This window comes from Rhinolophus hipposideros (genome assembly GCF_964194185.1).
Source record: "Rhinolophus hipposideros genome assembly, chromosome: 19".
In the NCBI taxonomy this organism is placed as follows: Eukaryota; Metazoa; Chordata; class Mammalia; order Chiroptera; family Rhinolophidae; genus Rhinolophus; species Rhinolophus hipposideros.
Genome location: NC_138065.1, coordinates 8353546 through 8375151, shown reverse-complemented (window position 1 = coordinate 8375151; position 21606 = coordinate 8353546). Strand labels below are relative to the sequence as shown.

The 21606-nt window shown below is 41.8% G+C and overlaps 1 protein-coding gene across 2 annotated transcripts in view; it reads left to right on the top strand.

Annotated features, from left to right (window-relative positions):
- The window catches only part of TTF2 (transcription termination factor 2), a 36404-nt gene continuing 14798 nt past the window's right edge, over positions 1-21606 (top strand). The window contains exons 1-11 of one of the 2 annotated variants that reach the window (XM_081025663.1): positions 1-97; positions 179-281; positions 2103-2189; positions 10501-10567; positions 11392-12369; positions 12687-12801; positions 13155-13337; positions 15204-15331; positions 16838-16919; positions 18756-18875; positions 20019-20169. In XM_081025663.1, the coding sequence (XP_080881789.1) occupies positions 70-97; positions 179-281; positions 2103-2189; positions 10501-10567; positions 11392-12369; positions 12687-12801; positions 13155-13337; positions 15204-15331; positions 16838-16919; positions 18756-18875; positions 20019-20169 (2042 nt within the window). In that variant the 5' untranslated portion in view covers positions 1-69. Of the gene's footprint in view, positions 98-178; positions 282-2102; positions 2190-10500; positions 10568-11391; positions 12370-12686; positions 12802-13151; positions 13338-15203; positions 15332-16837; positions 16920-18755; positions 18876-20018; positions 20170-21606 lie in introns of both variants that reach the window. The other variant, XM_081025662.1, reaches the window with a different exon arrangement.

Genomic DNA, 21606 nt, shown 5'->3' with positions numbered 1-21606 from the left:
AGAGGCCGGGCCAACAGGCGGAAGCAGGCTTTGAGGCGGCGCTTGGGGCGAGCGGCGAGAAGGAGCGCGATGGAATTAGTGCGGTGCCCGGAACACGGTGAGGGGTCGGGGTCCTAGGGTTCGCCCCGAGCTCTGTGACTCTAACGCGGCGTAATGGTTGTCGACCTTGTCTCCGCAGGGACTTGCTGCTTTCTGAAGACCGGCGTCCGCGATGGGCCGAGTAAAGGAAAGAGTTTCTACGTCTGCCGGGCGGACACCTGCCACTTCGTGCGGGCCACTGAGTAGGTGTCGAGCTGGGGACAGTTCCCTGCGACCGCGCGGGGCCTCCCGGGAGGAGCCGCCGGCCCTCGGCTGCTCGGCGTCGCGGGGCCTAGGACGGGTGCGAGGCGGTGCTGTGTGTCCCCAGGCCGGTGACTCACCCTCTCTGGGCCGCCGAGACCTGTATTCACGGAGGCGCGGCCACGTCTGGATCATCTGGTCCTTTCCAGCTCTTGGTTTTTTTTTACTCGTCGGGACGTGACGACTTCTGCCCAGACAGTGGCATCCCACCCCCACCCCGTTTAAGTGAGGCCAGCACAGGCGTCGGGGAGAATTGCCGGTTCCCGTGGGGGACTAGCTTTAGGCTGAGCTGGCTTTTAAATAGCTGAGGTTAAAACGCTCGGGTGGTCCGGGTAGTCGCCCGCCTTTTCAAAACAGGCTTCTCTGAACTCCCAGGGGGATGGGGGGACTCCAAAGACGCAAGTTCCTTTTAGGGATTAAGGCCGCAAGGAAATCAGGGATCCGATGCAGCACTCGAGTGCCCCGCAAGGGGAAGCTGGGACCCAGGAGTAGGAAGCATCTGTTTGAAAAGGGGAATATTTGATGCTTTTCCATAAAGTGTTACTGTTGTCCTAGGACCAGCTGTCCCGGCGCGTCGTGAACTTGGAAACGGTCACTGTCGTGACACATTTCTTTTTTCTGCTCCCTACTGAAATTGGCAGAGAAAAATCACTTTTCTCCATCTCTCCTGTAAGGCAGGCAGGAGATAGCCACGCTGGAAAATAAAGTATTTTTTTCCAACATGTCTATTATTAACTTCTTCTGTTTCTCTAGGTGATGTAGAGGATGTGTGTCTGTGGGGCTTTGAAATTAAGCAAAAGGCTTTAAGATTTAAAAAAGAAGTTTGCAGAGAACATGTCTTCTTATACTTCTAAGTTGTGTGTTTTTTTTTATTTGAAAGAAATCACTGGGATCCACTTGAATACGGTACAACATGATTTTTTTGAGTAAAACAGTGTCAAATCTAAAGATAGAAGAGACCGACCAAAAATAAGCGGTCAACAATATTATGTTCAAGTTTACTATTTATTTCCGATTTTTATACTGAGCGTCTTAGGTTTTGTACCTAACTCAAGTTTCATGAAACGTGAAAGCATGTTCAGACTCAGGAATTAAGCACGAATGGTAGCGTAAGACTCACTTTTACATCCATTTATACAAATGTACTGCCCTACAAACCAGTACAGTAATATTTAACTTGAAGACAGTAATTTGATAAACTTGCATCTGTTTGGAATATGTCTGGTAACCGGAATATAAGCAAAATAAAAATGTGCCACAAGTCATCCGAGAGTTATTTTTTATCTTCACTCAAATCTGTTTACTCTCAAATGTCAAATATAAATTCTCTCATCGTAAGAAGTTGGAAGAGAGGAGTTAAAAAACTTACGCTAAACATGAATAAAGTAGTAGCGTGCTCTACTAAAATAGGCATATGAGTAATATGGACAGCAAACACGTTAATAAAGGAAAATTCCCGGCTAGCCTTAGTCATTCCGGAGGTACCAAAATGCAGAGGTTGCATAACATAATGTAGTTTTAAACTTCTGAGTCATCAGGAAAAAGATAATATTTACTGTCATGCTTTTTTGGGGGGAGTGGGGAAAAAAATGAAAGCTGTGGACCCTTTCCCCAGAGGAATGCACATTGACATAAAATGTGGCATTTACAAACCCAGTGGAGGTCATACATAGACTTTAAATCCCAGAGTTTGGATTTAATTTTAGGATGTTGTCTTTTGATCTTTGCCTCTTAAAACAAAATTTCAATTTTTTTCCCTCCAGCATTCCTGTTTCTCATTGTTTATTGCATGCGGACTTTGTGGTAGAGCTTCAGGGTTTACTTCCACTCCAGGGCACGAAAGAATATAGGTAAGTGTCCAAAAGGAACATCCACGTGTATCTGCTTTTTTTTTTTGTCTTTGCCTGGAAGAGTTAGAGCCAGGTGTGTTTTCCTAGGATTGACAATTCTTAAAAATCATTATTAAAAAACAAACTGAACTTCTATATGAATTGAGTATCTTCTGAGCTGCTACTCCTTCACTGCTGAGCAAGCCTGACCGCTGATTAATGTCAGGATAAACTGCTCTACCTTAGTTTCTCTCCAGCTCTCTAGTAGCCAATAACACCAGCCCACCAAGAGTCATTAACTTGCACTAACTTGTCAACTTTCTTATTCTGTAGTAGAACGTGGTAATGTATAAAAATGTCTGCTATACGTTAAGTACTCAGTACATGTTAGTTTCCCTTTCTTTTTATGGGAACTCAGAAGGGCAGGAAAGTATATAGCTGGCAGATGATATTTGTCCCGAGTATTGAAAGCTAAGTGCGAATTCACTAGGGACAAGAAAAGGGTCATATTTAACTGATTAATACCCTGCTTTGGGTAGAGGCATGAAGTAACAGGGAATTACAAGCATTTGGTTTGGTGACAGTTCAGCATATATTTGAGTAGAGACTTCAGAAGCTAAGTCTGGCCAGGAAGGCAGGAGTCAGATGGGATGGATGGTCTTCATACGATATCCTGTGCAGTTCGGAATTTATATATTCCACATTGGTTTTTTTTTTTCCCTCCAAGATAGAGGCATTCAAGTACCATCTTCACAATTTTTACATAGCTGGGTACTGTCTGTACTACTGTTTTTCTTAATTGAGCTTTACATGCAATAAGATGCACAGATCTGAAGTATTCAACGGGTTGAGTTTTGAGAGACGTATATGTCCATCCTTAATAACCAGGAACCCAGTGAAAACAGAATATTTCTATGACCTCAGTAAGGGTCATTGGACCCACCGCTTCTAGTGAATCCCCCCCATAGTGGCAACCACTGTTTTCATTCATACTGTGTGTATGCTTCTGTGTCTGGCTTCCTTCATGTACCAATAGCTGAAACTCATCCAAGTGGCTGTGTGTTATCAGCAATTCATTCTTCCTTGCAGAGTTGAATTCTGTTTTATGGATAACTGCAATTTGTTTCATGTGCTCATTTGCCATCTTCTTTGGCGAAGTATCTGTTTAAATCTTTTGCCCATTTTTTTTTAATTGAAATTTTTATAATTGAAATTTTTTAATTGAAATTGAGATAATTGTAGATTCCCATGGGTGTTATAAGGACTAGTGTAGAGAGAGCTCCTGTGGATTTTACCTAATGGTGACATTCTGCAAAATTTAGTATAATGTCACAGCTAGAATATTGATATTAGTACAGTCCACCGATCTTATTTGTAAAGATAATTTTACTAGTGTGTGTGTGTGTGTGTGTGTGTGTGTGTACGTACATTTAGTTCTATGCAGTTTTATCACGTGTAGAGTTTTGTGTATTCACCACCTCATAAAATAGTGAACCGTTCCATCACCGCAGGATCTCTCCCTCCTGTTGCCCTGATATAACCACGTGCTGATCTCCCTTTCAAAAAATTTGTCGTTTCAAAAATAGTGCATGAATGGAATCATGCAGTGTAACTTTTGGGGATTTTTGCATATTTTAAAAATTGTGTTGTGTTTTTATTTTTGAGATGGAAGAGTTCTTTATATATTCTCTATACAAGTCCTCTGGCAGATATATGTATTATGAATGTTTTCTCCTGTCCGTAGTTTTCATTTTGTTAACTGTCTTTTGAAAAGCAGAAGCTTTACATTTTCATAAGCTCCAATTTATAATTTTTTTTATTGGTTTCTGCTTTTTGTCTTCTCTCTGAGAAATCTTTGCTTATCTAAGATCACAAATTTCTCCGGTGGTTTCTTCTCGAAGTGTTATAGTTTTTCTTACGGCTTTTTTTGTTTAGTCTGTGATCTACCTCAGATTGGTTTGGGGTATCTTATGAGATAGGAGGAGAAGTTCGTTTTTCCGTGTAATGTAGAATGACTGTTATACAGTTGTTTCAGGATTGTTTTTTTCTTTCTCCATGGAAATTCTTGGCACCTTTGTAAAAAAAAAAAAAATCAATTGACCACTGTGTGTTTCTGGACTTGCTAATCTGTTCCATTGATTCGTTTGCCTATCCTTAATACTATCAGATAAGACTGTGCGTTTTCCAATGTTGGCTGTTCTATGTCCTTTGCATCTCCATATTAAATGTAGAATCGACTTTTAAAATTTCCTCAGAAAGCCCCATTGAGATTACATTGAATCTGTATAGATCATTTTGGGGAGAACTGACATTAATATTGAGCTTCTGATCCATGAGTATGGTATAATCATTTAGTCATAAAATTATGATTAAATTTTTCTCATAGCATTGTTGAATAATTTTCATTATGGAGTTCTGTACCCTTTTTGTTAAGTTTAGTCCTTGGTGTTAATTTTTTTGATACTGTTGTAAATGGAATTTGTAAAAAGTTGACTTATTGATTGTTTTCTGCTGGTACAGTGGGGCGGGCTAGCCTCTAGGTCATGAAATCAGGATGTCCTCCTCCCATCTAAAACCACTTGCATGCTACTGGTGGCCCTCTACCATACAGAAACACTCTCCCAGATGGTAGGAAACCACTGAAAAGTTTTTTAATCTAATTCGCATTAAAAAAAAAGAATGATGGAGGGTAGATTGGAAAGTGAAGACAGTGGAGGCAAGAGGACCACTGAAATCGTAGCTACTATCGAATGCCTGTTTCATGGCATGTTCAGTATCTCTGATGATCACAGAATCTGCTGTGATAGGTTTCAGTATGCCTGCTTGACAGACAGATAAGGAAGCATTTAGAGAGGTTAGGAAAGGACTCTGAGCACCCCTGGTTATAAGTGGCGTTGCTAGGATTCAAACCTAGGTTCGACGGATTCCAGATACGCCCACTTTCCTAAGAGAAAGGTGGCCTTGGACTGAGGCAATGGCAGTGGAGATGGGTGCTCTTCCACTGAGGAAAAGTTGCTGAAAGAGTGGAAAAGGTGCATTTCCTGGTAGAGCATGTTCCTTCCCCCTTTTCTCATCAGGACGAGTCCTGACTTCCTGGCTTGTGAAGATGCAGTGAGGTCAGGTATGTGATGCACTTAGTCTGGCGTTTGGCTCAGGGTCAGTGCTCAGTGAATGGTTGGTTGCTAAGCTGGGGTTTGGGACAAGACAAGGAAGGAAAAGTAACAGTAGAGGATTAAGATGTGTGGCTAACACAGAGCTTTGAACTAATCATATGTTACGTATATGTGAAAGCAGCTAGAAAACATGAGTGCAGCTCTGAAGGAAGGTTTAGGTTAAAGATAGAATTTTGAGAACTTAACATTATTCTGACGAGGTAGATGAAGCTGAGAAGTGATCCTTGTTTTAAAATGGGAAGAAAAGGTATGCTGAATGGAGTTCTTTCAGCCCACCACTATTACTAGGAAGTATTAGAGCTTTAAAAAGATTGTTTTAGGACAAACAAAATAGAGTTCAATAACATGTAAATTAAAAACAGAGGACAGCAGCAAAAATCAGATTGTATAGGCTGGAAATTTATATATATATATATATATATATATATATATATATATATATATATACACAGAAATATATATATATATTTCTGTATAAGCAGAAATAGATGAATGCATGGATGATGACTTTCTTTTGAGACAGTAAGCCAGTTAGCGAGAACTGGACTCTGGAAAATGACCTCAGGGAATAGTCTTTTCTTCCCCCAAACTGGGTTTTCTTTTCAAGAACTTGAAGTACTTCTCATTCTCAAATTAACGCCGTTATAGTTAAAGCTTAGCCTAGCTAGGACACAGGTGCCATGGAGTATGAAGTGGAGGTGTGAGCCAAGGTGAGGACGTCACAAAGATGTCCACTTTTTTTATACCTTGGAGTGTAGCTGCATTTGTGTGCAGTTCTCTAAATTAAACACCAGATGGTACCACTCACCAGCGTTTGATGGCATGGCCCTCTGTGTCTGGGCAATTAGAGAGCTATGATAGTCACTCTGAATCAGAGGAAAGCACTCTTGCCTTTACGTGAATGATTTATTAAGTAAAAGTGGCACACCTCGGTTTACAAGTGTCATACGTTGTCATCAAACTCCTGAATTCAAGTTCTTCTCTTCTTCCCTCTCACCCCACACCCTGCCTTTTTACCTTTTCATCTCAAGGATATGGGGTCAAAATTGATGCAACAACTCTTTTGCCTATAAATAGGTAAAACAAGTTTTAGTTCTTTAAGGAACTGGTTATAGTGGAATGTTCAAGATATTGCCTTTTGAGTAACACTTGAATCTTTGTATGTCTAGAACCCTTGTGTGGTTAGTTCTTGGGTAAAGGTGGCATGCAGAGTATCTAGCCCAATGATGATTATCTAGGCTGAGGACAGAGAGGCATTTGGGCATGAGCCCGAAGGACCACGGGCCCCACCAACCCCTGAAAACCCCCCTCAGTAAAAACCCCTCTTAAATGCTGCAGAGCAGCGAGCGTGCCCCGTGCTGTACAGTGGACGTCATCCTGTGTGTGAGGGGTGTTAGCCCTTGGTAATATGTAGAGCAATTACTTTGCCCAGTTTGCTTTTTGTCTTCGAGTTTACGCGTATAGTATTTTTGCGACATGGACGTTTAAAACATTTATGTCGTTGAAATTACTGATTCTTTATCTCAGCTGTCAGGTTTTATGTCATGCTTAGTAAAGCCTTCACTTTAGAATTACAAAAATATTCATCTGTTGCTGTTTTATCCCCTAGGACATTTAAAGTTTCATTCTTTACATTTATATTTTTGTTCCATCTTGAATCTTAGGGCAAAAGAATGAGGTAGAAATCCAGCTTTATGTTTTTCCGCTGCTGGGACATGCAAAGAAGTGAACCCATATTCGTAAGGGCCCTGCGATAAAACTGGGATAATAAGAATTGGACCTCAGGAGGTTGTGAGCGGTCCTGTCTGCACGTTAGAATGCTAAATCGGATGTGTTCAAATGCCAGATGCTTCGTGACTAAGACCTACAGGAAGGGATTATTAAGGCTGATGAAGGTTACTGAGGAAGTGCGGGAATTCAGACTTGAACTTGGCGTGGAATGACCTTTAAAATTTGGGTAGAGAAAAGGACAAGGACGTGTTCTGGGCCACGAGCAGAAGAGGTGGTCAGCAGGAGTGGACTACTGATTGCTGTTATTTATTGAGTCCTTACTATGGGTCAGGCCTTGGTCTGATTCTTTCATTTTACGTGTGTTAATAATACATTTGAGCTTCACAGTGGCCATGTGAGGTAGGTGCTTTTCTGTTTTGTTTGGTTTTTTAAACCATTTTACAGAAAAGGAAAATGCCACAGGGGCTAGTCAAATAAAGTGTCTTCATTTTCAGAGATACTTATGTAGTTGGGCTGGGATGTGACCCCACAGAGGACGCTTGCGGAACCTGAGGGAGTCGCAGCCTGGCCGAAGTAAACGCACTTGACAGTGTGATGCTGGGCGGAACAGTCAGCCTTTAGTTAGAGGGGAGGATTTGCCTTTTGGTGAAGAAGATAGAATTGCTCACGTCTGGCTTCCTGTAGCCGGTTTTATTACTCTTTATAGCCTATGTCCTGACAAATAAGTACTACACTGCAGAAATTACATTCTTCTTAGTAGAATCAGTATTTGCTTTCTCTATGAGAATATAGTTCAATTGCTTTTTTGTTAATTTACAATTTAATAAACATAACAAGCTTTTTATCCTGAAAACAAAAGCCCATTCACATTGATTTTAATAAAAATGTAAGTAGAAGCATTTTAAGCGCTGTGCTTATTATTCGCATGTAGTATTAATAGATACTCGGTGTGCATTGTTTTCTTCCTTCTTTCTCCAAACCTTGCCCTTCTGAAGTATACATGGCTTGGGCCTTAAAATAGATGGTATTTATGAAATGTTCTTGCAGTAAATTTCAAGTACTTGGTACACTTTAAGTAGCATCAGCAATTTGTTCTTGATTTATTTTGGTTAGTAGTTCTCCGTCATAGTAGCCAGTACTTTGGATTTTTATGCATTCAAAGCATTTCAGAAATTTTATTAACCTAAGTTCACTATAATAGCCTACTGCAGTGAGAAAAATGAAAGAGACCAGTAAATTTTTTTAAAATTGTGAGCTTGAATGGGAAAATTGTGAATTTGTATGAGAGGGGCTTGACTTTTATGGAGTACTTGTCCATTTGGGGCTTGTTAGCTTTGCCTATGTGTCCAGGGGAAGTAATGGCCTTGACGTATCGGGACCTGCTCAGGATTCATTTCCAGTTAGGACTCAGACTATTAGCATTCCTGTTGTATACCACGGGACTCATTTAAGAAGTTAGGAAAAGAACAAGAAATTAAACTGAAAGAAACAGAAAAGAAATTAATGTAGGTAAAAATTAAACTTAGTGAGTTAGAAAACAGCAAAAAGAGAACTAATGAATAAAATTCAGAAGCTAAAAGATCAAGAAAAACAGAGAAGGCACTAATACATAATATGAGAAATAAGGAGTTACCCTACAGGTATATTAAAACACATGTGAAATGACGTGTATAAGGTATTCGTTGTGACATTGCTTTTAATGGTAAAAGGTTAGAAACAACCAAACTGTCCATCAAGAAGGGTCTGGTTAAATAAATAATGGAACATTCATGTAGTGGGAAATTGTGCAGTTGTCAAATATATACATATTTAAAATAAGGAGAGAAAGCATTCTGAGGGGATACTTATCACTGCCACTTTATAGTGTTTGATTGAGTATATTACCTATTTAAACATTAAATAAAATGTGTATTTCAAAAGCTCTTTTGAAAAAATTTTGAGGTGTTATTTTAGGTAAGGAAAAAATCAAATGATTCTATTTAATTCACCGATACTTAACTATTATGTATAAAAGTTGAGGCATAGTTGGGAATAAAGAGATCATATACGACTATTGCCTTCCAGTTTTTGAAAATCAGGCAGTCAGGCAGACAGACAGGTACGAATGTAATGCAACTAAATACAACACAAATACAGAAGCAGTGCAGTGGCTGAACAGGGAAGGGAATGTGGGGAAACCTTGCAAAGGAGACAGGGCTTGAACTAGACATTGAGGGATGTGTTAACAGCTGGTGATGGGGAGGACGGTAGGCAAAGAGATAAAGAGGGCATCCTCTGGATGGAGGGAGGTACCCACCAAAGTCTGGTAGGCTGGTGAATGCATGGCTTAATTTGGGAATGGGGCCGTGTAGCCACGTCTGCATTGCTGGAGTGTAAGCTGTGTTTGGGTGGGTAGGGCCTGACTTGTGTTGGGATATGTAAGTCTGTATTCAGTCTTTTTTTTTTTTTTTAATGGAAGATTGCAAATATATACAGTAGACAAGATAGACTAATGTGGCACGTGAACTTCAATAATTACCAGCTCATCGCTAATCTTATTTCATACTTGTGTATACCCTACCGACTCACTCCATGCCCCCACTCCTGCCATATTGTGAAACAGATCCTAGAAAACATAATTTCTCTTATAAATATTTTAGTATGTAGCTCTAAAAGATACGAACTCTTTTCTGTTTTTTAAAACCAGTTGGATACTGACAGTTGTCACCCCAATAAACTTTAATTTAAAAAAAAAATAATAAAAAATTAAATAAAAATAAAAAAATAAAACCAGTTGGATTATAAATTTCCAGTAGATTCATGAGTGCTGTGAATAGCTTATTTTTGGTAGTTTTTTATTTGTTTAAATCAAGATCCAAATAAAGTCTACAAATTGCAATTGATACATATTTCTTTTAAGTCTCTAAATTTGCTTCATCTTTTTTTCTCCCTTGTGATTTATCTGTTAAAGGAATCAAGTTATTTGTCATATATCATTTCCCACTGTCAGGATTTTGCAGATTACATCCCCATGGGCTAGTGTTTTGTATTCCTCTGTTTGTATTTCCTGTAAGTTGGTAATTGGATCTAGGGTTTTGACCAGATTCAGGGACACAGAATGTCTCGTTATGGCTCTTTTTCTGATTTTTGCAGCCACTGCTTATCAGTGTCTTCATTTCAGTCATTCTTTACAGAGGAAAAAGAATAAACCAGTGCTTCCCTTCTGGTTACCATGACATCTCTAGTCTTCTACTTCTCAGCCCTTATAAATACCCAGTGCGAGTAGAGAATTTTTAAAGGTACATATACGAGAGTAATTGGTTTCAAGTGACCTTTGAAAACTAATATCAAATAGTTGTAAAACGTTTTCTTGGATTTAAACAAAGCAAGTTTATCTCTTGTTTTAATGGATTTTCACGGCCTTGATTATTTGTTTTATACTTCGTTAGATTGTTCTTCCGATGCAGTAGAAGTAAGGCTGAGGGGAAGCAGTGTTGTGGAACTATCCCATGGCAGGTAGGAATTGTTCACCTAGTTTTAAACCTGCTGTGTAAAGACTGTTCAATCTGTGGCGTCATCGGCAAAGACCTTGAAGTCCACTATAAGCTGGTTGATATCTATCATACTGTCTCTGAAAGGCAGTTGATAGAACCTGTTGGGCTCGTTATATTATATTTGCTTCCTATTTCACTGACTTAAATACGTTTCAAGGTCTTAATTATAGTCAATATTCTCCTACCTAGGGAAATTTAGATTCACTTGACTAGCTTCAGCATCCTTTTATAGACTGATCTCTCCTTGATATTAGTATAAGCTGAATACAATTCATAAGCTCCTGGAACGTGAGAACGAGGAGAGACCCTACGGATACCCAGTATGTGAGGAACTAGGACCTAAGGAGGTGACGAGCCTTGTTTTGGTAGAGGGATAGATTCTACCAAACTTAGGATTCTAGACTCCTGCAGTGAAACCTTCCTAAAGCCAAATTCAGAGCAGCTTGTTTAAGTTTGGGGAAAAGTTCATCTTGAGAGAATAGTTTCTCATGAAAACTACGTTATTGTGGCTGTTGCTATTGTACACGCACTTTGATTTGGTCACTGCGTTTCATTGAGGCCTGAAAAGTGGTGATCATGGATAGAGAAGGAACCAAGGATCGAAAGCACTGTAAAGAAAGTAATACATCTTGAGTTTAGCACAGTTGTTTCTAGAGACAGAAACAGTCCCGGACATGTTCAGAAACATTGGACTGCTTTTACTCCGTTTCTGTTTCCTCTGAAAAAGGCATTCTAGATATGAGGGTTGCATTAATGTTTATATTGATTGTTTTCTTTTTCTTTTAGGATCCTAATTCCAAAGAACAGTCTGTAACCAGTAAGTATCAGCATGCATTGGAGCCATTTCATGATCCTTCCAGTCAGAGAAACCCGTTCAAGGTACTTGACAAGAATCAAGAACCATCTCTCTGGAATCAGTTCATCCAAGGTGGTGATGAGGAAAAGATGGCTGATAAGCAAAGGGAAAAGGGGAATCCACTCTTGGATCAAACGAAGGAAAAGAAGCCTGAATCTAACTGCTGGAAGGAGAAAGATGTCTCATCTGGCCTGGTGGTAAAGAAAAAACAATCTGCAGTGCGAGAGAAGAAAACAGAGCTTCAATGTGAAGCAAAGGAGACTGAAGGGACACACAAAAGAAACCTTTTTGAGATTAAATCCAACCAGTGCCATGGGAATGAGCTGACAAAACCTGTGTCTCTTCAGGAGAAATCAAATGGCAGGAGTTACTATGTGTCCAAAGAATCAGAACCTCTGAGGGTAAAGGAAACCAAGCCTTTGCCTCAAATTGTTCATAGTCAGAACCCGATAAGCAAGCCCTGGAAAGGGGAACACCTCCACAAGGAGCCCCCCAAGAGCTGGGAGGCTGGAGAAACAAAGGCAAAGGACAACCTAAGCATGCAGACCACCCAGAAGCGGCTCCAGGGGCATTTCCAGGTGCCATCGGAGACCCGTGGTGTGCCTGTGCCAAAAGGATGGGCCACTCAGTCTGTACCGCCAGCCGCCGGGCGTTCCCTGGGGGACAGGCAAGGAGCTGACACAAGCAGTGGTGACAGTGAGGAAGATGACGATGCTTTTGTTTCCTGTCAGCCAGAAAGCCCCCTGCTCTTTGATAGGACTCTGGACTCACAGGAGGACAGCCTTGAATTCCCTAGTCACAGTGCACAAAGGAAAATGTCTCCTGCCTCAGGGGCTTCCAAGGAGGTAGAACGTTCAGACCCAGCCGCCCAACGTGTGTACCTCACAACACAACTGAAACAAAAGAAGGTAACTGCTGACTTCTGTCTTTTTTTCAGGTCAGAGCATTGCTTGCCTGCTCTTGGTGGATATGGGACTCCACAGACGACACGGAGATGTTAGTGTGAGAAAGGTTTTATAGGTGGATGCCTAGTTTCTGCCTTTGCCTGTGTTTATATTTTCAGGATTGATAGGTCAGCTCAGCTAAAAAAAAAGTATTGGTTTTCACACACATAGTAGTTCAAAGACCATAATTTCAGAGTTCTAGCATTTTAGGTATTCTAATCTGAAGCTGTCTTGCTCACAACTCGAGCGGAGAGATCCATCTTATCGCACCTGTTTTTCAGAGCACCCTGGCATCGGTGAACATCCAGGTGCTTCCAGACAAGGGTCAGAAGTTGTTCAAGCAAATTCAGGAGTTGGAGGAAGCGCTCAGTGCTCTCGCCCTCTCCCCAGAGCAAGGTAAAGTGACTTTTATGCCCCAGAACTTGGGGTTTGCATGAATTTTACAAGAGACGTTTGAGACGCCGTCTTGATAAAGAATACGTTGATTCATTCACCTTTCCATTTTATTATCTGCTTCTGAGCTTTCTTTCAGATTACACCTGTGACTTATAAAAACTTTCTCTTATTTCCTGTGGACTCAACTCTCTTTCCCATTGTTTTGTGCAACTGTTTAAATCCTGCGCTCTCCAGGAAGCCTTCCCCAGCTGATTGGAATGGTGGTCATCCCATTCTGTCTGGCCCTCACCTCACACATAAAATTCCTTCACTCTTCTGAACTTTAAAATGTTCTCCCCTTGGTTGTTCAGCAGGTATTAATGAGAAGAATAGCAGTCAAGTACCGCAACAGAGTAACTCCACCAAAACTACCAGTAACCCTCCCCACTCGGTGCCGCCCAAACCCCTGCAGGGCCAGGATCCCCAGCCTCTGGGCTCCCGAGGACTAACAGCTGCCTGTCAGGAAGCTGCTGAACAGTCCAGGCAGTGCTCTGGAGGTAAGACCCAAGGACCTGGCCCTGTGGTGAGCAGCTACACCTGTGAGGTCAGTGCTCCCTGTAGATGTCTTTGTGCTCGTGTGAAGGGAAGAGCCATCCCTGACTTCTGAGTTGCCTATATAAGGAAGATTGCGATGTTTAGCCGAGCTTTGCACGGTGTTCTGTAAATCTCCGTGAGGGCAGGACTGTGTCTGCCTTGTTCGTTGCCCTTGATCATTGCCCAGTGGCTGGTGTGTAGGCGTCATCTAGAAAATGCGGATGAAACTTGAACTCACATGATGAGGTAAGGTAGGTAGACCAGCAGTTACATTTGTATCGTGTGTGAGTGAGTGAGTGAGAGTGTGTGTGTGTGTGTGTGTGTGTGTGTGTGTGTGTGTGTGAATGCAGAGCAAAGGAATGCCATGAGTGAAGACCAACGGCTGATAGGTCCACCAAGAGCAGTAATACCCTATGTAGCTGAGTGTTTCCATCCTGAACTTTCTAGAAAGTGATGAATTCAGAAGTAACTGCAGAATGAAGATCCCAGGTCGAGCCTCAGATGTGTAATACGATGGGTCGGTGTGCTGACATGAGATGAGAGCTCAGGTTGGCCGGCAGTGACTAGCGCAACTAAAGCTGGTTTTCACCCAGTTGAGAACTGCTGGAGATAGAGAAAGAGAAAAGGAGAAGAAAGCAAACGGAGAAAGAAAGGCAGGGGAGAAAGCTGAAGAGCAGCAGTTAGCAAGGGGGTAAGAACTAGACTCGGGGCCAGATGGAGCTAAGGTCAGTCTCCACGGGGACAGAAGGTGCACCTGGTACAGTAGCGTCATGGGGATGGGTGCGCAGGGCTGGTTGAAGAGTGTTGCTATGTTACAGTCTCATTTTGTAATTGTAATGGTGACTGAGTCACCTGGAGGGAAATTATGTTAGATGGTTAAGGTCAGCAAGTATGTGCTAGGTGTTGGAAAGAATTCCATTAAAATATTTTTTCTGTTAAAAACATTTTAATGGTTAATGTGTACTGTGTTTCCCCAAGAATAAGACCTAGCCGGGCCATCAGCTCTAATGCGTCTTTTGGAGCAAAAATTTATACCCGGTATTATATCATATTATATTATATTATATTATATTATATTATATTATATTATATTATATTATATTATATTATATTGTATTACCCAGTCTTATATTATATTGAACTAATACTGGGTCTTATATTAATTTTTGCTCCAAAAGACGCATTAGAGCTGATGGTCCGGCTAGGTCTTATTTTTGGAGAAACACGATTTTGGTCTAGAAACCTGTTATTTGGCTACTTCATCCCTAAAATTGCAACCAAATGCCTGCATTTGTTAACTAACTTGAGTAGAGGTTCTTCCTGTAGCATGAGTGGGCTCCCAGCACTGAAGTGTTTCCCGGGGCAGTGCAGTCATCGGGTGCCGTGCTCTCCAGGGGCAGTCTGTCCCGCTCTGCCTGAACTTCACCCAGCTCGACCTTTTCTATTGCTGACTTCTTTGCATCCAGCCTCAGGGACCTTTTCTCTGCCACCTCTTCAAAGCTAGAAAAGAAAAACTTACCAAAAATATGATAGGGTATCTAATTTTTTTCATTTGACTTTCTATTATTTTGTCCTTTATGATAACATTTTTTTAAGTGATTAAAAAAAGCAGACAGAATGAGGATAGAGGAGCCTGTGAGGCTAGGAGAAGCAGGAGGCAAGAAATTTTAGTCTAGTATGATATGTCAACTATAATTACAAATTAATTTTAAAAAAAGGACTTTTTAGTCTATACAGAGCCATCAATCAGCAAATAATGAAATGCCTTTTTGCAGCTATAGCCAGGACAGTACGTGTGACACCTTTAGGTAACTGCTATCTGTTTGCAGGCCCTACGAACCACGATCGCCTTTACGCCGTGTGGAAAATCACAAGCGAAGCCATTGATGAGCTGCATCGATCACTAGAGTCATGTCCTGCTGAAACAGCTGTGGCAGAGGATCCAGCTGGGTTGAAGGTGAGCCAGGGAGGAGTCATGGTACAGAGTGTCCAAAACAGTGTCCCAGCGCCCCTGAAGAGGGCGACCGCTGTGAGATTGCTGGGCAGAGCGCCATTCTGATGTGTCATTCCTATAGATAATGCTTTAGTAGCTTCCCTTGCTGTATTTTGTCCTTTTCTGTTTAGCAGTGAGGGAAAAAAACACCACATTTTTTCTAACAGTCATAAAGTTACACAGCTGACCTTGAACAGCATGGGTTTGAACTCATGAGTCCACTTAAAATGTGCATATAAGTGGGTCCACTCAGTTCAGATCCACATTGTGCAGGGTCAGCTGTATTTTTGACCCATGTTTCGGAATCTGTCTTATGGACGGCCGACGACTAGTTAGTTACATGTGCATTTTTGACTGCGCAGGTGTTGGTGCTCCTAACCGCCCTCCTCCCATGGTTCAAGGGTCAAGTGTATATGTCTGGAGCAGTAGCAGTTCCAATTAGTGACCTTCAGTAGGTGGCACATGATACAAAGGAATTGCTGCTCTTAATGAAGTAGGTGCGGTAAAAGTGCATATACAACATACGTAAAACAATTAGAAAGCGACCTGAAGACACAGGTAGAATGTGCCTTGTGATGTACTGTAGACTGTGTACAAAGTACAAAAGGGATTCAAAATAAAGGAAAAGTCACTCTAGATTAATAATTATTTGTTGCCTGCCTACTTGCTGCCTTACAGCTATAGGCCTAAAGATAGCAGAGGGGACAGAACCCAAACCCTCCAGTCAGAGGGAATGGTGGTTAGCGGGAAGATACAGAGATTGGAAGGACAGGGTGACATCGGTACCTGAGCTGGGAGCCGCAGGTGACCTTCCTGAGCAGGAGGACTCCCTTGCCGTAGCCTGGCATTGGTGAAGGAACGAACGTAGATTGGACCAGCTCAAGAGACACTATGGAATCACTGTAGAATTTTGAGCAGGGTTGTTTTATGAAGGATATTTTTGTCACCGAGTATGTATAAGATAAACCGGAGTAAGAAAAGACTGGGAGAAGGGTGCCAGTTAAAGGGCTATTGAAAATGATGGCTAGTACTACAGACTGGGACCCTGGCTACCGAGAGGAGAGTGACATTTAAGAGATAACAAGGGAAAGCCAGCAGAATGGCTGGTGAAAGTAGGGTGACCAGTTAGAGGTCTTGGCTGCAAGCAGTGGAAACTGACTTTGGCTGATTAAGCAGACAAGCCAGGACTGTCACTTGAGGGTGAGACAAGGGGATCTTGACGGACATGCTGGACAGTAGGCATTTGTCACCACCGCCCGGGGCAGGCCAGGACGTGTGGTTTATCCTAGGAGAGAGGATGGAGCCACGGACTTCCAGGTGAAACAGGCAGCTTGGATGACAACGAGAACACTGGGAGGGTCGCGTACAGAAAATAAATGAGTCGAGTGTGGAGTCCATGTAGCCGGGATCCAGGAGAGCCTCTCTCTCATTAGGAATTTTTGCTTAACTTTTGCTCATTACTTTTGTCAGGTCCCTTTGCTACGGCACCAGAAGCAGGCATTAGCCTGGTTACACTGGCGAGAAAGTCAGAAGCCACAAGGAGGAATTCTAGGTAAGTGGTATTGTGGTGAGAGCCAGCAAATGCATTGTGGCATTATTTCATTCAGTCCTGTCCACAACTCTGTGGGGTTGTTGCCCCCTTTGCCAGATAGGGAAATTCAGGTATGGAATGGTTAAGCAACGTGCTCACGAGTACGCAGCTGTAGGACCAGTCAGGGCTTGATTGCAAGTAGTAGAAGCTGACTGGCTAATTAAGCAGAGACAGAGTTTATTCTGCAGTGGCCCACAGAGTCTGGGAGATGTGGAGAGCCCGGCTGGAGGCCAGACTTGTAGGAGCAGTGGCCAACGCCAAGTAATAAACTGAATGTCTGGAATGTGTTATGGCTGCTTTGCTCCTTCAGGCACTAGAGGAAAGCAGTGCCACCGCAAAGTCAGACCCTTCTGCCTGTAGGAAGGGGTTCTCAGGGAGCCTCTTTTCTCAAGTTGCTTACATCTGAGTCGAAGTCTTGTATAAGTACATGTGGTCTGTGGAGCCAGGGCATGCGGCCGGTGCCATAGCAAGTGTTTCAGGCTCTGCTTTGGGCACTCATCAAACTGAAATTTTCTCAGGTGCTCAACTTCTAGAAAACATGACAAATGTCCACTATGGCTAGTAAGTGGCTGTGTTGGGGATCCTTAAGACCACCTCCAGGTTTGATGATTTGCTAGGAGGACTCACAGCATGAAGTCATTCATGGCTATAACTTAACACAAAATTAAAAACTAATAATACAGTTATTTTGAGTTGATGCAAATCACAGTCAGTCAATGGAAAAGGCACATGGGGCATAGTCCAGGGGAAGCCAGGCTCAAGCTTCCAGAGGCCTTCCCAGTGGAGTCACACAGGGTGTGCTTCTCCCAGCAGAGAGATACGACAACACACGTAAAAATGTTGCTGACTTGCTAACATTCGGCAGCTAACCAGGGCAGCTTGTTAGAGAGAGGTTCGGTAACCAAGGTTTTTATCCGGGGCTGGTCACATAGGCAGCTCCAGCATGTTATATACTTAAATTCCTCACTTCTAGAAGGTGTTCGCATGACGCATGTTGTACAAATAGGTGAGGCACCGTGAGCCACTCTTAGCAGTTCCGGGAGTGGAGGGAAGCCTCCTTAACTCCGGACATCAGCCAAGCACCGACCTTGTAAGCAGGTCCTTCAGTGGATAGTAGTAGGCAGGCCTGCTGTGTTAACTTCTGCACAGGGGCAGAGCCAGAATTTGGACCAGAACCCATGCTGTGACATTTTACCTCTGCTTATGTCAGAAGGATTAACTGTTAAAATGAGGATGATGTTTTATAGGGTATAAGTAGTAAATTGGTAAGTTCAGTGACTGGTACGATGAGAGTACCCAAGAAATGTTCATTTATGCCCCTCTCTGATGAGCAAGTTAAGGGAATGGTGGGGTGTTTTTAGTTAACTCCAGAAATGTGGGAAGCACTAGTCAAGTAGGTAGTAGGATGTTTCTACTGCATCGTTTTGCTTTTGTGGGGGGAGGGGTAACAAAAAGACTAGGCCACGTCTTCAAACTGAGATAGAAAATCAGTAAATGCATTAGATAAGTAACAGTGCAACATGGAGACTAGAATAGGTCTAGATAGTAAGTTTCAAGTTTTACAAAAGTCACAATTAATGTCTTTGATGTAGATCTCAAAATAAATAGCAAAAGCTAAGGTTCATTTAAATAAGAAAAGTGAAGACTTCATTAGAGCCTGCAAAGCATTGTGCCCTGAATGGCACCCACAGCAAAGAGAGCATGGGGTGCCTATCTGCCAGAGGGTTCCTCTCTTGAAGCTGAGTTGACTCTTTGCCCTAAGTAATTAACTCTCCTGTTTTTGTTTTTATTTTCCAGCGGATGACATGGGATTAGGAAAAACCCTGACAATGATTGCACTTATCCTGGCCCAGAAAAATCAAGAGAAAAACAAAGAAAAGGACAAAAACATGGCCTTGACTTGGCTTTCCAAAGATGGTATTCATGTGCCTTCATAACCTGCTGTTTCCTAAAGCATTCGAGCCAGCAGAGAGTGGAAACTTTTAAGCTACGAAAGGACATTTTGGGTCATATTTAATTAATCTATTGGAAAGCTGTTATTAGACTACTTTCCTGTAGTGTCATTTCTGATGCTGAATATGCTAATTATAAGTGACCATTTTTTCCATTTAATATAGACTTAGCTTGACCTGTGATTAGAAAATTTTTATGGAAAAAACTAAGGCTCTGGAAGACTTAAACATAATATTGATTATTTTTGTTAATATTGAAGGTAACCCTGCAGGCTAGATCCAAATTAGTTAATATATTGTTTTTTTAAGGAAGATCTGTTCCAAATTCAGATTTTAGCCACCATAGCAGAAACTGTTTTCCATGTTTTTGAAATTCCAGAAGTTTCCAGATTCTAGACAATGTCTATCTTCTTTCACCCTCTGTTTTTAAAATATAATAATTGTGTAAGTACCTAAAGGTTAACACCACATGTACGTTGCCATGTACACAGGTATATTTCTCAGTTGACCAGAGTTAAAATAATCTGTGACTGTGTGCTGTCAGGGCCTCTGATGACCACTGCTGCTGGATCCTGGTACACACACACACACACACACACACACACACACACACAGACTCACACTGATGAGGGGGCAGTGGTACAAATACTCCATCACTAACTTGTTCCAGAATGTTTTCCTAGGGGTTTTTATACTTACATTTTAATGTGGATGTAATTGTTACATTTTTCGGGAAAAAATAATGCTTCCCTGTGATGTGTCAGCTTAGGACGAGTTGGGAAATGATCCAGCCTCTACTTTCTTGCCACTGTGAAAGTGCATTTTTTTTTTTTTTTTTTTTAAGACTTAGGTCATGTACTACCTACTTTCCTCTCCCTCTTTAGCCCATCTGACGCTTTTATAGGGGAAAATCAAGAAGTACTTAAGTGTTTTGAGTTAAAAGACCATCTCTTCCGTTTCCTGTTCTATAAGCTACGTAGAAATTAGAGCAGCATTTGTTAAAAACATTGGAGAAATAAGTCAGTAAGAGAAAGTTACTGTCTTTAGGAAGTTAAAGTCTATTTAACGAGTATAAATAGGTGTTGATTTTTTTTTTCTTCCTCCAAAGACTCCACTGAGTTTACTTCCAATGGAACACTTATCATCTGTCCTGCTTCCCTGATCCATCATTGGAAAAAGGAGGTGGAGAAACGTGTGAGCAGCAACAAACTAACAGTCTATCTCTATCATGGGTCCAACCGAGATCAGCGTGCAAAAGTGTAAGTGTAGAAACACTGCCGTCAATAGGGGTCCTCAGGTCCCCAGAGGCCACAGGACTGTACCTGCTTTCCCTGGGTTTTCATTTAATCAGGACTTATATATATTACATTATGTTATATTATATTATATTAATAAGATGACCAAAGGCTCTCTCATCACTAAACAGCCCTCAGCTGTACAGGAGACACCTCTCAAGAGAAAATGGAATGCTTTTGCTATATCCTTGTCACTGTCCCCAAAAGCTGCTGTGTGAGGAGGTCTGGGAGGCCTGAGTTGTCACCCAGATGGCAGCAGCATGCCCCTGGTGAAAGAGGATATGTCACAGTTATTTCATGATCGCTGAATTTCTGAATCCAAATTCCCATTCTTTTTCTGTTACTGTGAATGGAACCAGCTCAGTGTTAACAGAGCGTTTTGATGTAATACTCATGATTAGTTGATATGGGCTGATTATCTTTTCATGACTGTGGTTTTCATTTGTGAACAATCGAAGAAGTTTTAGAATCAAGAGTTTAGGATTAGGCCTAACTGAATTCCTGAAGAGGGATGATCAGGAAGGATGAAAGAAAATGTTTCCCCAGGTGGTAATTTTAGTCCTCGTGTTTGTCTTGGTTTTAAAGGAATTGTTTTTTGTTCCTAACTGCCATAGGATGGTCTGGATTGAATACTTGCTGATTAGTTAAGAACAGAGTTGTTTCTGCTTCTGAGTCATCTTTCTCCCCAACCTCTGGTGCTGGGTATTTTATCTCCTGAAGAACAGAGTAGGTGACTTACGGCACAGCAGCTCTCATGATTGAGCGTCACTTCAGCAGACTGAGGCAGCCGGGCAGCACCACGGCCTCGTGATTCTCCGGCGTAGAGTTCTTTGAGGAGCATGCCTTCTTTCTAGATTTTTATTAGAAGTAATTCGCGTCTCACTTGATGTGCCCTTTGATCGTACCGGGTGTGGTGTGCAGAATGCACTAGTTGACTGGAGTCATTCTCAGTTATGCCCGTTCTGTGATATAAAGGCCACATGTAGACGTCGCTGTCTCTATGAATTAGGCATCTCATTTTTATCAAAGGTATTTATTTGAAGTTCTCTCAAGTGCACAATATTAAGCTTTGTTGGGAAAAAATTTGTGCCTTTCATTGAGAATCTTTACATGTAAAGAGTGTAGGCAAAGTAAACTGAAAATTTCCAGCATGATTATACCAAAATGTCAGAGCTAGACTACTGGGTTTTTACAAGTCCATTACAGAACCTAGAGGAGAAAGCATCATTGATGAAAAGGCGAACCGTGCTTTGCGAGTTTCCTACTTCCTGGGACTTCAGCGTCATCTGTGTCAAATCCATTTCTAAATGTCAGTTCTGTTCTGGCCACATCGTATCAAGGTTAACATGACCCCAGCGGATTTCCTTTCTGACGCATTGGATGGGAAGAAGCAGGCTGTTC